The sequence below is a fragment of the Macaca mulatta genome, chromosome 15, assembly GCF_049350105.2.
Source record: "Macaca mulatta isolate MMU2019108-1 chromosome 15, T2T-MMU8v2.0, whole genome shotgun sequence".
Classification (NCBI taxonomy): Eukaryota; Metazoa; Chordata; class Mammalia; order Primates; family Cercopithecidae; genus Macaca; species Macaca mulatta.
In genome coordinates, this window is record NC_133420.1 from 122,983,731 (window position 1) to 123,001,040 (window position 17,310).

The 17,310-nt window shown below is 40.5% G+C and overlaps 1 protein-coding gene across 2 annotated transcripts in view; it reads right to left on the reverse strand.

The window, feature by feature from the left end:
• Positions 1–17,310, reverse strand: part of IARS1 (isoleucyl-tRNA synthetase 1) — a 76,380-nt gene that overhangs the window by 49,684 nt on the left and 9,386 nt on the right. For both annotated transcript variants that reach the window (XM_015117255.3, XM_015117256.3), the window contains exons 7-13: positions 13,485–13,632; positions 10,968–11,055; positions 10,632–10,692; positions 6,829–6,924; positions 3,198–3,320; positions 2,656–2,747; positions 1,559–1,657 (exon numbers count right to left, since the gene is read on the reverse strand). In XM_015117255.3, coding sequence (XP_014972741.2) covers positions 1,559–1,657; positions 2,656–2,747; positions 3,198–3,320; positions 6,829–6,924; positions 10,632–10,692; positions 10,968–11,055; positions 13,485–13,632 — 707 coding nt within the window. The remainder of the gene's footprint in view (positions 1–1,558; positions 1,658–2,655; positions 2,748–3,197; positions 3,321–6,828; positions 6,925–10,631; positions 10,693–10,967; positions 11,056–13,484; positions 13,633–17,310) is intronic.

Consider the following 17,310-nt stretch of genomic DNA (forward strand, 5'->3'; position numbering starts at 1 on the left):
TAAACAGATCACACAACCAATCACGTAAGAACATCAGTAATTCAAACATGGAAAAAGCCAAAATGTAAATAATATTCACAGGAGCCTCTGTATAACGCTTTGTGGACCCAACACTCTGGAAACGTGGCACTCACTGCAAAGAGAACGTCTTCTAAATGGACAGCACAGCATACGCAACAGTTTGTGCTGCCATCAATGACCTACATCCAATAGATAACCCCACAGCACACAGGCCTCCCATGTCCTCTTCTTCAACTGGAGTACGGCTGCCACATACCTCTAACCAGTCACCCTAACTCTAGCCAGCCTCATCCCATACAACTCTAGTCTTCACATTGTCCTCACCATAGCAGTTTTACTGAACTCATTAAGCAAAGGCCAACAGGCCAGGGGACTGGTAGCTGCTCTAGCAGCCCTCTCTACAGTCTCCTCTGGTCATCCTTGGTCTTGAATTTCAGGCTCTGGCAATGAGGCAAGTTCCCTAGAATCCTTCTCACTTAACTGGCCTTGCCTGCCCTCTGCCACGAAGCCTTCCTCCCCTCTGCATCCATCCTCTTGCATCCCTCCCACTGCCAGTACTCTCCATTCCTTGAGGTTCAGCTTTGCAGAAATCCTTTTCAAGCACAAGGCTGAGTCAGGGTAGGCTACCAGACCTCCCCTTCTTCTCTTGGGCACTGCAGTTACTGCCCTGTACTTCAAAGATCAGTTTATATGCCTGCACCCCCTTGAGGCTATCTTACTAATATTCTATATCTAGTAACTTACACATTAGGGCAACTAATTAGCTTACTAGCTCTAAAAATAAAAAGCTGTCTTTTGAGAAATCAGGACCACTCTGCTAAGAAATATTAGAAAGCTACAGTTTATAACTATTTCCTTTGCTGCCCTGAGATTCTCCCTATTCTCCTAAACTCAAATACAGTTTTCTAGAGTCTAGTTGGGTCCTTCTGAGAAGTAAGAGTGGTGATTACTTTTAAAACTCATAGTGAAAATATTCATCTGAAATACAAAGGTTGAAGCCTTGCTTCATTTCATACCCAGAGGCTGAAATGATACCTCTTGGGCTATCACCTGCAGGACACATATCAGCTGTGGAAAGCAAAGGCTTCTGTGCTTGGAGCTTATCCATACAGTCAGGCACAGGGTACATCATCCACTGCAGGACTGACAAGAGTAAGTACAAATGGGTTTTGCAGGTATCTGAAAATAATGTTTACTCTGAAAATGACTATTATTGAAGGCTAGCAAACTCTGGCAGTACAGCCATATTTTTCCAAGGTCATTTCATTCCATAAATCAAATAAATGGTAGTTTATCATTTCCAATGAGTTTAAAAAGAAAAATACTCCCTTACATACTTTATCACAAGAAGGATGTTACTTCTGTTATGTAACATTATTTGAATTACTTTGTGTTCCTAAACACACAGAATAAAAGATAGCTATTATAATACACAATAAAAGATGGTTATTAAAATTATAACTTGGGGGAAGTGTAAACCACACTTAACTAACCACATGACAAAAGACACTGTGAAGAAACACATCTTACTGCTCACCAGTAGCACAGGTCATTGTTCTTTAGGAGCTGGTCCACCATGTTCTCCACTCGCACAAACCAGCTGGGCACTGCTTTGTAAATCAGAGGAGTGTCTGATCTGGGGAAGCAGAAACACAGACATAGCTGCTCAGGCTGACAATAGTAGGCACTAGGGTAAGACTGCCTTTTCATGTCTTATTCACAGCATCATCACTTACTTGGCCTTCTGCTAATATTCATTTTTGTTATAGATAAAATCATCTAAGACTTCAAAATTGGCCATCTCTTTCCACAATAGTAAGAAAGGCAAAAACTAATACAAGAACAAGACCAGAAAAAAAAAAGTTCTGCTAGTGACAATTATCTAAGAAACAATGTCAACTTCAACTTCAGCATAGAAGAGGCAATGTGGAAACCAAACATGATGCAACCGAACACTTCATTTTCACCCAGACTTTTATAACGTGGTCTTACAGTAAACATTAAAATCACATTAATTTTTTCAATAAATTGTTACAAAATTTTAGAGATGTTTCTCATCCTAAAAAAAATGTGGCCACAACACAAAACAGATTTGTACAGGTCTATTTTTCTCACACAGTTCCTTAGGACAGCAACAATTTTAGCCATTCATAAAACTCTCCTAGACCAGGCACTGTGGCTCATGCCTGCAATCTCAGCACTTTGGGAGGACAAGGTGGGAGGATCATTTGAGCCCAGTAGTTTGAGACCAGCCTGGACAACATGGGGAAACCTCATTTCTATAAGAAATGCAAAAAAGAGCTGGGTGTGATGGCACCACCTATATAGTTCCAGCTACTCCAGAAGCTCAGGTGGGAGGATTGCTTAAACTGGGGAGGCGGAGGGTGTAGTGAGCCATGACTGCGCCACAGCGTTCCAGCCTGGGTGACAGAGTGAGACCCTGTCTCAAAACAACAACAAAATACAAACAAAAAACCCAACTCTCCTAAAAATGAAATAAGAAGGTGGCTTCCCAAATCGACTCTAAAGGATAGAAATGAGATGAACACCACAATATGATGGAATGCGCACATATAGTAAGTGTAAGCACAGACTGGAAGCTCTAGCTACAACACAGTCTTTGTTTCTTCTGACCTCCAGCAAAAAGGGTAGCTGTGAGTGAAGGTGCTGGCAACCAGAAGTCGGCCTTGTTCCTTCAAAGTCCTGATGATACTTTTGTCAGCATCCTATTAAAAAAAAAATTAAAATTTAGCCATTAAAACATACTACAATACTTAGGAACAATAGATTACTAGAATCTGATACCTTGTTACGAATAAAAGACATAAATAACAAATATTATTATTTTTAGTAACTAACTTTAAGCAATTTTCAAGTACATTCCACAACATTTAAGGTCATAAAGTTTTCGATCTGAAATGATTACCCCAAGGTCACAAAGTTGCTTCATGAGGCATAAACTGGAGTTTTTCTGATCTCTCCCCGTGAAATTTCAGCATGCTTCCTCTAAAGATATGAGACCCTCTGAACATAACTGATAACATCTATCTTTACTGATTTTATGTGATGACAAAACTAAATAAAAACAACTTCCTAAAATTACAATACAATTATAAATGATGATAGAGACAAATCAGAAGTAACAGACACCCTTCTACGCCATATGGATTACAGACCTTCACATACTGTCCTGCGAAATCTGTCACCTCCGCTGTGAAAAAGCCTGAAGCATCCACAGGGCAAACGGGGAGTGAGTCTTTCCGAATAATGTTAAAGTCCATACAGATCCGATAGTCATCCTGAGAAAAGGCAAAAGGGAGGGAAGAATAAAACAGTTTATGTATGGGTGTGAGCATGAGGTAATAGATTCCCAAGGTAATTGTTCTATATTGTAACATATACATGTCATCAGCTTTGTCATGTAAACTGAAGGTAACTCAAGACCATTCGGAGAATCAGAGCCCCACAGTTGGACAGGGGTTAGATCATCCAGCCCAGTCTTCTCAAGTATTATTTCCCAGACCTCCATATGTAGCAGAGTATCCACTAAATAAGACAGACGACGTACTTCAATTTTTTTTTTTTTTTTTTTTTTTTTGAGACGGAGTCTCGCTCTGTCGCCCAGGCTAGAGTGCAGTGGCTAGATCTCAGCTCACTGCAAGCTCCGCTTCCCGGGTTTACGCCATTCTCCTGCCTCAGCCTCCCGAGTAGCTGGGAATACAGGCGCCTGCCACCTCGCCCGGCTAGTTTTTTGTATTTTTAGTAGAGACGGGGTTTCACCATGTTAGCCAGGATGGTCTCGATCTCCTGACCTTGTGATCCGCCCATCTCGGCCTCCCAAAGTGCTGGGATTACAGGCTTGAGCCACCGCGCCCGGCCGTACTTCAATTTTTTAAGTAAAGGAATTCAGAAAGCAAAGGAATAAAGAATGGCTACTCCATAGGCAGAGCAGCCACACAGGAATGTTTTAAAACTAAACCAAATTTGATTTATAACAGCAGCACGCACATCTGAAAAACCTAAATACACACAAATATAAGGCATTGTCCGTTAGTATTACATGGCGCTTGATGTACATTTGGATTTGCACCCTCTCAAGGAAGACCCCAAAGGATGGCAACACTGATCCTTTGAAAAGTATTTACTTTTCAAATAAGCAAACTGTGTCTCAATTGGCATTGCTTATACCATGATGCTTCAGGAATATATTTTGAAGACTGTTTACAATAATTAGAGCAAATACTTAGCAAAGCGCTATGTGAGACAGTATTCTGAGCACTTTACACACGCTCACTTAAACCTCACAATGCTCTTAGACAAAGTGGCATGAAAAACAAACCAACAAAACACTTCACAATGATCCTGCAAAGAAGGCAGACAGATGTTCTATGTTTTCACCAGGTGCTCCCCTCGCACAAACTAGCAATCATTCCTATTTTACAGAAAGTCAAGGTACCAAGAGATAACTCAGCTGTGAAGCAGCAATGCTAGGATTCAAAACCAAACAGCTTGGCTCCAGAGTCTATAGTCTTCATCACTGTGCTATGATGCCTAAATACAAAATTAAAGAGACTGCCTTATGTTGGTGAAACCACACTCTGGGTTGACACCAAGACAAGCTGGAAAGCTGACACGCTTCCATCTGGATCTGTGTTCACCTCTCCCTGTGCTGAGGCTGACTGGTGTTGTGTCATGTGGGTGGACAGGGAAAGCCCCTAGTGTAGCAATTTGAACCACTGAGTGTGGAGCAAGTAACTTTACCCAGTGCATTAAGCTAAAAGCAGCATTCCTGAATGCATCCAGAACTAGTGATGTTCAACATGATGACGCACAAGTGCAAAGACTCTGCAGAGATCAAACACTACCTTGCCTGGTGAAGACAAGCGCAACGGAAGGCCTCTCAGAAAATGTTTACCAAGGCTGGGTGCGGTGGCTCACGCCTGTCATCTCAGCACTTTGGGAGGCCAAGGCGTCAGATCACCTGAGGTCAGAAGTTCGAGACCAGCCTGGCCAACATGGCGAAACCCTGTCTCTACTAAATATACAAAAAATTAGCCAGGCATGGTGGCAAGTGCCTAAAATCCCAGCTACTTGGGAGGTTGAGGCAGGAGAATCGCTTGAACCTGGGAGGCAGAGGTTGCTGTGAGCCGAGATCACACTGTTGCACTCCAGCCTGGGCAACAGATGGAGACCCCTCTCAAAAAAAAAAAAAAAAAAAAAAGTTTTCCAAATGGCGTTAAAGGCTATAGTTTAAAGAATGAATCATCTATAACATTAACATGCACGGCATTCAAAATAGATATATGAGATATAACTCTAGAGTTAATGACAAACACCCATATTTAACAAAGAATACACACAAGTATAAGGCATGGTCTGTTAGGAGATCTGTCAGGAGGCTGAAGCAGGAGAATCACTTGAATTCAGGAGACAGAAGTTGCAGTGAGCTGAGATCCTGCTACTGCACTCCAGCCTGGGTGACAGAGCAAGACTCTATCTCAAAAAAAAAAAAAAATCCCTAAACTACAATTCAAAACCAAGAAGTTACCTTTTTATTATCTACTAACAGTGGGGTAACCATACCAGTTAATTGACCCTAAAATGATTATGAACAATATTTGACTAGTTCCTAAAACTCTTAAGTAGTATTATCAAGAATGCTTCCTTCCATCAAAATGGACCAGGTATTAGGTGATTATTAAGGAATTGCTGACTTTATTGGATATAAATAACAATGGCACAGTGGCTATACTGAAAATAAAAGTCCTTATCAGTCAGAGATGCAGCTAGAATTACTTATACATGAAAGACATGAGGTTGAGGATTTGCTTCTAAATCCTCCAGCCAAAATAAAAATGTGTGGTACTGTACAGAGGAACAAAACAAGAGAGATTACCTAAACGTTGAGACTTAATGCAGCTGGATGATGTGAAAAAAAGAATCTATTATAATATTTTCTACTGTGTATGTTTCAAGATTTCCATAATAAAAACTCAAGTGATGGTTACACTAAAAGCCCAGACTTTACTACTATACAACATATCGATGTAAAAAAATTGCACTTGTACCCTCTACTTCTATAAAAATAATAAAATCCTAGAAATTAAGCATGAAAGCAAAATGGTAAATGAGGGCAGACTACTGTCACTGCCTTTTAGAACAAAGTCACATTTCCAATCCCTCTCACTGTCAAAACGATCAAGACTAGAGGAATGTGTATGCAGGTGCTACACCATGCTACGGAGGAGGCAAAGGAAGTCCAGAAAGGCCGGGTAACTCACCCAGGAACTGCCCGTTAGTGGCAGCACGATGATTTAAGGTGAGAGGTGGTTTACTGTAAAGCATGTGCCTTTATGTTATTCTGTTTCTATTCACACACAAATTACATGAAAAGGAATGTGTTTTCAGAAAAATTGTTCTGGTCAAAATATAAAATTAACTGTAGAGTACTATTTCGAGGGGAGAGGTCAGATTCCCCCTTCTGAACATTTAATTGAGAACACAGCAGAAGTGATGGGAATGGTCTGTATCTTGGTGGCTGAGACAACTGCATGTCTCTAGATGCCTGTGAAAACTCACAGAACTGCACACCAAAAAGAGTTTACTGGATTTGGCCCACTCTTTCCAGAAATCAGCTCGGGATGAAAGGGAATTGCAGATACAAATTTTACAAGCCATCTTGCAGGCAGTGAGCCAGCAAAGAGGCCTACCTGGTGACCCAACGTGATGAGACACAGGACACCGTATCTATGAAAAGTGGCTACCGACATACTTCTCAAATACATTTGCCAGACTTATGCTACTCACAGCACCAAAGTAAGGAGCTTGGTGGACAACCCCTGTGCCTTCTTCTTCCTTCACGTAGTTGTCAACCAGCACAGTGAAAGCGCCATTCTCTTTACACTGGAAAGAAAGGACAGTTGGCTTCAGGGATGAAATATTAATGTGTTACAATGTTAACTTTGTAACAGTTTTTCCTAAGAACCTGAAAACACTTTTAACAGGTAAAATTATTTTCAGAAATAGAAAAGAATAATTCAGGCTGGGAAGAAACATGCTAACTCAACACATTTTTTCCCATAAATAAAAAGTTACCACTTACAAATGAAATAATTATCTGGAGACTGGCATATAAAAATTTCTAATTTCCTTGGTTACAAACTGATGTTTTTCATCAGTTCTCTCTCTCCCAACTTTTTGCTCCCAGTATGTAGTTTAGGATACAGTCTCAGAAAGCATGGTCCCTAAATTGTTCACTTCCTGGTACATTTTCAATCACTGCATATGTTTCGCTTCTCTTTTTCCGTTCGACTCAGCTCAAGTTATTCAGTCATAAAGGCAAATCTTGAAAGGAACAGGTGGGAGCCACGAGTAGTAAGTTCTACTTACAGGTACTCCATCACCTTAATACTCAGGGGAAAAATATTCCATTTCATTTTCTTTGCAACAGCAATATCATCACGTTAATACATATAATGCTAACAGACCTACTCTTCCTACTTTTCTCTCTTTACATTTCTTTCCACAAACCCTTGTTTCTACCAAACTGGCCCTCTGATGTCCTTCCTTTTTGCATTGGTAAAAAGTACTTTCACGAATGATTTTCACATTTAACTCCTATAATCCTGTGAACAAGCTATTAGTATTTCCATGTCTTAAAAATATTCTGGCTGTATTTGCATTTCACAGATGAGCAAACTCAGAACAAAGATTAAATTTAGTCTTATCCACATCACATAACTAACAGTGATGAAGCCAGGACCTGGAACAGGTCTTCTGGCTGCAAATACAATGTTATTTTCAATTACATCACAGTACTTGGTTTCTTTGGAACTTAAAACTAAACTTGAAAAATAACCATAAAATTTTAATTGCTGTAACTCAAATCACCTTGAAACATTTTAGAAGTTATGGTATGACAGGTGCTAAAACTTCAATAGTTTAAACAGAAAGACAGAATACATGGGTCCTTAGAATTACATGTATACTTAGTTACATGTTCTATACTTAGAAGCAGTATAGACAAAATCACTGCATCTTGTCTCAGGGTCTACTTTGGGCCTACCCAGGCCGTGGTTGGGCTGCTTCCACCCAGGTCAGTAGATACCAACCACCAGGAGCCGCAGTGCTGCTCCATAGGCAGTGTCCGCTGACACAGCTTCCCTTGATACTTCAGAACAAGTATATTTCAGTGAACATCAGATGATTCTGTCCTGGGTCAAACGATTTATAGTACCTGTCTAAAGTCACCGAAGGTTTCAGGTAGTTAGGTAAAGTTTATTTAGTGAGTAGGTGTTATTCAACTTATATGTACCAAGTGCATATTCCAGACAGACCTCTACTTAACCTAAAGTTCCTGTCTAGTGTGTCCACGTGTATTTTCTCAGGGGGTTGATTTTTTGAGTTCTCAACAGGTTTTGTGATTCAGAAAGGTAAAGAGTCACTGATCCAGTGGAAGAGATTTTAGATAATAAAAAAAAAACACAACATAAACCAAAGTATGTTAAGCTATATGATAGGAGAATGGAATGAAGTAATGACATTTTCCAAGGGAGAAACCAAAGATGCATTTCAGAAAACTTTCAGATGACATCTGAGTTCAGACTGGAAGGGTGAGTTAACTCAGCAGATAGCAACATAAAGAAAAGATGAAGACTTCTAAAATGGTAGGAAAACTTAATGAAAAAAAAAAAAAGGCAGGGAAGCAGGAAAGGGAAGAGCCAGTTTGACTGAATAAAGGATACGTCTAAAGTAATGTGGAAGGATGAAGTCAGGAAGCAGGTCTGCCGCACACTGACTGGGGAGGGCACGTCCCGAATGCTGGGAAGTAACTAATGCTTGTAGGGAGGAATGGGATGAGGGCAGAGCATATGTAAATCCACTGGGCAGCAACATGGGAGGAGGAAGAAGGCTATTATGTAGGCAATGAGAAATGTGGGAAAACACTCAAGAGGCACAAAAGTGAAGAGGCAGGTAACAGACACACTGTGGATAGGGCCCAAACCACAGAGGTCTCCTGAATCAATCAGACTTGTCCCACACGGAACATAAACAACAGAGGGTTCAGCGAACATTTTTTTCTGGGATGGGATGTAAGTGATATGTCTAGTTGATTATTATTTCCACATAACCATAAGGCCAGGTCTGCTCATTATCTCATTTCAAGACCTTTAAATAAGGATAGAAGAATTCCTCCTTGACATTATTCTTTTTTTTTTTGAGACGGAGTCTCGCTCTGTCGCCCAGGCTGGAGTGCAGTGGCCGGATCTCAGCTCACTGCAAGCTCCGCCAACCGGGTTCACGCCATTCTCCTGCCTCAGCCTCCCGAGTAGCTGGGACTACAGGCGCCCGCCACCTCGCCCGGCTAGTTTTTTTGTAGTTTTAGTAGAGACGGGGTTTCACTGTGTTCACCAGGATGGTCTCGATCTCCTGACCTCGTGATCCACCCGTCTCGGCCTCCCAAAGTGCTGGGATTACAGGCTTGAGCCACCGCGCCCGGCCGACATTATTCTTTTGGTGAGAGTGTGGGAGTGGTGACAACAGGGTTTGCAACTGTAGCTGTGGATTCTTCATTGTCAGAAAATAAAACCACATAAAACAACTTTATGACTCTGAAGAAACTAAGGTGCTAAATGTATGAGCTCTGTCGTGGTGCCTAGATTTAAAACACCTGCCTCATTAACCTCCTTGAAATAAAATTGTGTTTATCTTTACACACAGTGTTACTGTGATTTACTATCTTAACTTTGTCAAAACAAACAAACACCTCAATAAATACCCTGGGTGGTATGTAGACTACATGCAATAAAAATATACACCTAAAAATCCAATCAAATGTAAAGTGATTCCTCATACAACTTGAGAAAAATGTTCAAATAAAAAATCCCAGCTTGGCCGGGTGTGGTGGCTCATGCCTGTAAACCCAGCACTTTGAGAGGCCAATGCGGGTGGATCACGAGGTCAGGAGTTCAAGACCAGCCTGGCCAAGATGGTGAAACCCCGTCTCTACTAAAAAGTACAAAAATTACAGCACGCCTGTAATCCCAGGTGCTTGGGAGGCTGAGGCAGGAGAATCCCTTGAACCAGGGGGACAGAGGTTGCAGTGAGACAAGATCGTGCCGTTGCACTCCAGCCTGGACGACAGAGCAAGACTGTCTCAAAAACAACAACAAAAAATCCCAGTCAGGCATAGTAGCTCACGCTTGTAATCCCAGGAGTTCAAGACCAGCCTGGGTAACATAGCGAGATTCTGTCTCTACAAAAAATTAAAAACTTAGCCAGGTGTGGTGGTGTGTGCCAGTAGTCCCAGCTACTTGAGATGGGCAGGGGAATCACTTGAGCCCAAGAGGTCAAGGTTGCAGTAAGCCGTAATCGTGCCACTGCACTCCAGCCTGGGGGACAGAGGGACAGAGGAGACCCTGTTTAAAAAAAAAAAAAAATCCTCTAAAACAAAAAAGCAACACAAACAATTTAATTTTGTTGGCACTAAAGCAGACTTTCTGGATTCAAGTACACTCATAGAAGCAATGTCAATTCCACTTATCACAACACTCCAGCTATCAAATAATCAGATTGTGGAAGGCCCCCACAGTAGCGGTCCCTAAGCTTACCTTCATGAAATAGTCAAACAGGGGCCTGTACTTCTTGCCTTTAAGATAGGAACCAGGAAATCTAGAAAAGGAGAAGGGTAAACTCACAATTAGATTAAAATCAAATATGACGCTACAGCCACATCAAGCTACCACTCCCCTCTGGTTTACTGGCTTCTTAGCCCTAGCCATTAATGCTGTAATGTGTGACTGCAAAGTATTAGTATTAGTACTTCAAACTAAATGTGAATAATGCAAGCTTTTGGATAATAAAGCTTCTCTCTTTTTAAAACTAAAGACACACACACAGACACATGCACACACACACACACACAGAGCAACTATTTGAATATTCACCTTTCAAGGATCTCATAGTCACTCTCCAATTTATAAAGGGCTGACAATCTGGCTTCCATTAAAATGAATAATTTTCCTCTGGCAACATCTATGAGAAAAAGGAAAAATGTGGACTTGGGTTATATTCTGAATTTGGCTGATTCTAAAGTATACATCAAGCATACTGTTTTCCTACGAAGCTCCTGTACCATGTGCCTCTGGTGTGCCCAGTACTCACAGAGAAATACTGCAAAGAACACTAGGGTATACTGCTTCCCAAACATGAAAATGACAAAAACATCAAATGCACGTAGGCAGTCGGCAGTTATTATTTATTGCTCAGATATCCATTTTAAGTAAATCGTTATTTTTTCCTTCATAGGGTAAACATGTCAATGTTTAAAAATAACACTGACAAAGTAGCTCACAAAGTGCATGCCACATATTATCATCCCCTCTCAGACATTCTCATTTGGGTATCTATTGATCCAGATATTTTTCTATGTATATACTAACAAACATACATGTAAATATGTAAGTTCTTTTTATTTTTTTAATTGAGGTAATATTCTATCTGGTTTTGCAGCTTTTCACTTAAACTGTCAACATCCTGCCATGTATTAGCAGATACAGACTTTTCTCATTCTTTTGAAGAGCTCTATAGGATTCCATTTTATAGAGGTATGAGTTATTTCTAACAAGTTGACAGACACTTAAATTGTTTTCAAATTTTCACTACTATGAATACTGGGATAATGAACGTCCTTGATGTATCTGTGTACTCTTATTGTAAGTGTTTCTGGAGGATATCGGGGGCATCCTAGGAAAAGAAAAGCTGGAGCCAATGTATGAACAATTAAAACTTTGATACTGAAAATCTAGGCCAATTTAAACCCTCACTCATAAGTTATATTACATATCTGAGATTTACTATAGCCTATGTCATATATTTAGTTCACTATAAGTCTCTATGGGTCATTGCAAAAGCCTTTGCAATTTATTGAAAAACTACTACGAATAAGGCTGCCACGCCCTAGCTCTGACCTCACAGGAACTTCATTGTAAGTGGAGCCCACATTTTCTGATAAAACTCAAAGTCTGTCAAGCACAAGAGTTATACACAGGTAGATGGGTGATATGTCTTGAGATCTCAGTCAGATGGCTGCTGAGATTGTCAAGCTCACTGTAGAATGGCCAGTGACCCACCAGTGACACAAAGAAATTGTGCAGATGGGACTGTCCTTGCTCCAGAGAAGCAGCTGCAGACACCTGAGCCAGGTCTCTTTGTGGCCAATAGCTCTTTCCAGCAGGTCAACTCTTAGTCCTATTTGCTCCCAGGAAAGAACAAATAAAAAACTCCCTCTGTACCTTTTTTCTGATACCTAATCTTTTCCCATTCCTTTCTCAGTATTTTTCCCTTGTCAGCACAAGCTATTGTTCAATTAAGTTGACTGTTTTAATACAACTATTTAAAAAAATCATGGTAACCATTCTTACAGAGCATTAAATACATCTACCATGTTATGTAATCATTACTATTATCAATACCCCAAACCTTTTCATTTTCCTATACTGAAACTCTGTACTCATTAATAACAGTAACTCCCCCTTCCCTACCAGCCTCTGTCAACCACCATTCTACTAGTCTTCGCTCTCTGAATTTCACTTCTCGATACCTCATCATGCAGTATCTGTCTTTTGGTGACTGGCTCATTTTAATTAGCATAATATCCTCCAGGTTCATTCAAGGATTAGCCTGTATCAGAATTCCCTTCCTTTTTTAGGCTGAATAATATTCCATCATATGTAAATACCCTATTTGGTTTATTCATTTATCCAATGAGAGACACTTGGGTTGCTTCTATCTTTTGACTATCGAGAATAATGCTACTTTGAACATGGGTGTCCAAGTAACTGTTCAAGACTCCTTTCAATTCTTTGGGGAAAACACCCAGAAGTGAAATTGCTGGGCCACAGTGTTAATTCCATTCAGCTTTCTGAAGAAATGTTACTGTTTTCCACAGCAGCTGCACCATACCCTTTTTCCTGACAACGAGTTTTTCTTTTTCTTTTACCGCCACAAAACTATCCAAACCTGAAGGTATATTTGTTCACAAAGTACCAAACTTCTTTTTAAATCTTGGAAAGGCCCTTGTTGAGACTGGTAACTCTCTACCAGGGGACATTTGAAAGGCAGAAAGTTCTCAAGTTCTGGTACCAATTACTAGTAACGACGTGATGCCACATCGCTGAATCTTAGATTCTTCATCTGTCACAGGGGCATGGTGTGGAAAAACATACTATAAACGGGAAATTATAAGAAAATTTTATGTTCTACTTTTTACATCTCTGTATTATTTTGATTGTTGTGTTAGTTCTCAATTAGAAGTGAAAACAAATGTTTGAGGTTATTTTTCTAACTAAGTCAGCTTCTTTTCAAATAATTCTATTCTTCATGCAAAAAGAAAGCTTTCACATTTTCCAAAATATAAAATTATCTTATCCATACTAATCATAAGTAACCAGTCTCCCACTTACCTTTAATCTTCACATATTGCATTTCTGGATTGACACAGACAGCAAGGTTACTAGGTAGAGTCCAGGGAGTGGTTGTCCAAGCAACTAAAGATACAGTTTCATCTTCTTCCAAAGGGAACGTTACAAATACTGAAGGATCTTGAACATCCTAAAATAAATTGAGGTAAAGTATTGTTTTACAAATCCACAATAACAGACACCTAAGAAAAAGGAACTGATCCTAAAGAGGAATAAAATAAACACATGATTCTTGTGCCTCAGCCTCTCGAGTAGCTGGGATTACAGGTGCGTGTCACCACATGTGGTTAATTTTTCTATTTTTAGTAGAGATGGGGTTACCCCATATTGGTCAGGCTGATCTCAAACTCCTGACCTCAGGTGATTCTCCCACCTCAGCCTCCCAAAGTGCTGGGATTACAGGTCTGAGTCACCGGGCCTGGCCTCTGGTAACTTTTTAAAGTAATGTCTAAGGAGGAACATATGATGGAGGTTTCAGTATTATGATTATTTTATAAGTTCATGAAGAGTTAGATCAAAAAGATAACTGTTCTGGAATATGGTTATCTTTATGCCCAAAATACCAAAAAGATCCTACTAAAGCAACACATACATGAAATTGTAATAAACCCATATAAATTCAGCTTATTAAATAAGAACAAGATTGTCTCCAACTTTGTGGCAATGTTTCAATACAAAAATATCAAGGATTTAAAAATAAATAGCTCTAAAGTAGAAAAAAAAAATCAATCCCCAACAAAAACAAACTGCAATTTAAACAAAGTGACACGAGAGCTGTTAGTCACACGTAAAACATCAGACAAACCTGAAATAAGGGACACTACTATTGGCCTGTACGTCCTCAAATATGTCAGTATTATGAAGCATAAAGAGACTAAAGAGTTGTTTAAGATTAAAGAAGGCTGGAGATAAACCACTGCATGAAGCACAGGATGCAGGTCTTTTTTTTTTCTTTCTTTCTTTTTAACTACAAAGGACACTGCTAGGATAAGCAGAACCCAATAAGACCTACCCATGAGGTAATATAGTATCAGTGTTAATTTTCTAACTCCAGTTATTTCAAACAATGTTATTGGTTTTAGGAAATATGTAGTTTTTAGAGGGAATGGACCATAATTCCCGCAACTTACTCTCAAAGGGTACTATGCCCCACTCCCATAAAAACAGAGAAGAATAAAGCAAATGTGGTAAAAGGTTAACATTTAGGGAATCTAGCTGAAGGATATAAAGAACTCTACTTTTCTGTGAGTTTGAAACTACGTCAAAATTAATTTTTTTTCTTTTCTTTTTTTTTTTAGACGGAGTGTCACTCTGTCACCCAGGTTGGAGTGCAGTGACGTGATCTCAGCTCACTGCAACCCCCGCCTCCTGGGTTCAAGCATTCTCCTGCCTCAGCTTCCTGAATAGCTGGGACCACAGGTGCGCACCACCACGCCGAGCTAATTTTTGTAAAAAATTAAAATGTTTTAGGCAGGGCACGGTGGCTCATGCCTATAATCCTGGCACTTTGGGAGGCCAAGACAGGAGGATTGCACGAGCTCTGGAGTTTGAGACCAGCTGGGGCAATATAGTACGACCCTGTCTCTACAAAAATAAAAAAAAAATTATCTGAGCGTGGTGATGCACATCTGTGGTCCCAGCTACTCAGGAGGGTGAGGCTGGAGGATCATTTGAACCCAGGAGGTCAAGGCTGCAGTGAGCTGTGTTTGCACCACTGCATTCCAGCCTGGGTGACAGACTGAAATCCTATCTCTAAAAACAAAGTTTTAAGCCAAAACACATATATATACACACACACACACGTATATATACATATACATACACATATATATATTTTTTGAGACAGAGTCTAACTGTCACCCAGGCTGGCGGGAAGTAGCACACTTTTGGCTCACTGTAGCCTCAACTTCCTGGGCTCACATCATTCTTACTTCAGCCTCTGGAGTAGTTGGAACTAAAGGTTCATGCCACCACTCACAGCTAATTTTTGTAATTTTAGTAAAGATGGGGTTTTGCCACGTTGCCCAGGCCGTTCTTGAACTCCTGGACTCGAGCAATCCACCCAACTCGGCCTCCAAAAGTGCGGGGATTTCAGGTGTGAGCCACTGTACTTGGCCAAGTCAAAAAAATTTTAAAAACCATTGGTTAACAACCAATACACAGACCACTTAGAACAGAGGTCAGCAATGGCCGGGCGCGGTAGCTCACACCTGTAATCCCAGCACTTTGGGAGGCTGAGGTGGGTGGATCATGAGGTCAGGAGATCGAGACCATCCTGGCTAACACAGCGAAACCCCGTCTCTACTAAAAATACAAAAAATTAGCCAGGCGTGATGGTGGGCACCTGTAGTCCCAGCTACTTGGGAGGCTGAGGCAGGAGAATGGCATGAACCCGGGAGGCAGAGCTTACAGTGAGCCGACACCGCGCCACTGCACTCCAGCCTGGGCGACAGAGCGAAACTCCGTCTCAAAAAAAAAAAGAAAAAAAAGAATAGAGGTCAGCAAACTATGTCCCTCGGGCCAAATCTGGCTCATCACTTGTTTTCATGCAGTGGGTAAGCAAAGAATGGTGACAAAATTGAGAACATTTTGCCTGAAAAGCCTAAAATATTTAATTTGCAGAAGAAAGTTTCCCAACCCTAGTATTAGAACTAAACATAAGTATGCTCTGTGACTCAGCTGGGCACAGTGACTCATGCCTATAATACCAGCACTTTGGGAGGCCGAGGCAGGTGGATCAACTGAGGTAAGGAGTTCAAGATCAGCCTGGCCAAGATGGAGAAACCGTGTCTCAACTAAAATTACAAAACTTAGCTGCGCGTGCTGGCAGGCACCTATAATCCCAGCTACTCGGGAGGTTGAGGCAGGAGAATTGCTCGAATCTAGGAGGAGGTTACAGTGAGCTGAGATCACACCACCGTACTTCAGCCTGGGCATCAGAGTAAGACTCCATCTCAAAAAAAATAAAAATCAAAACAAACAATACTCTGACTCAATAATTCCACTACTTGTTATATAACCAACGGAAAAGTGTACAAAACCTAAAAAGACAACAGTCACCATGTGTTTAAGTCTTGGTAGATCCTGATTGAAAAAAAAACAAAAAATAAAATATAACCCCTTGGGAAATGATTAAACCATTAGAAATATGAACTGATGATGTTCAGGAATTAAATAATTCAATAATATTAAATTAAAAATATTAAAGGTAGCTGGGTGCAGTGGCTGACACTTACAATCCCAGCACTTTGGGAGGCCAAGGCAGGTGGACTGCTTGAGCCCAAGAATTCAAGACCAGCCCATGCAACATGGTGAAACCGTCTCTACAGAAACACATAAATTAGCTAGGTATGGTGTATGTTCCTGTAGTCCCAGCTACTCAGGGGGCTGAAATGGGAAATCACTCGAGCCCGGGAGGTCAAGGCTCCGGTTGGCCGAGATCACGCCACTGCACTCCAGCCTGGGTGACAAAGTGAGACTCTATCTCAAGAACAACAACAACAACAACAAAAAGGGAATTGCTAATGACTTTTTAAGGTGTGACAATGAAAGCTAATATGGTAATGTTTAAAGAAGATAAAGATTATTTATGAAAGATCTATATTGGATTATTTCTTGATGAAATAATATATCTGGAATTTGTTTCAAAATTGGGAGGAAAGTGGGAAAGAATATGTGTATGAATGAGGCAAAATTAGCCAGTCATTGGTTGCTGGGGGCCTTAATGGGCCTACAGAAATTAATTATACCATTCTGTCTACTTTTACATGTCCCTGAAACTGCCCACATTCAAGTGTTTTTAAAAAGC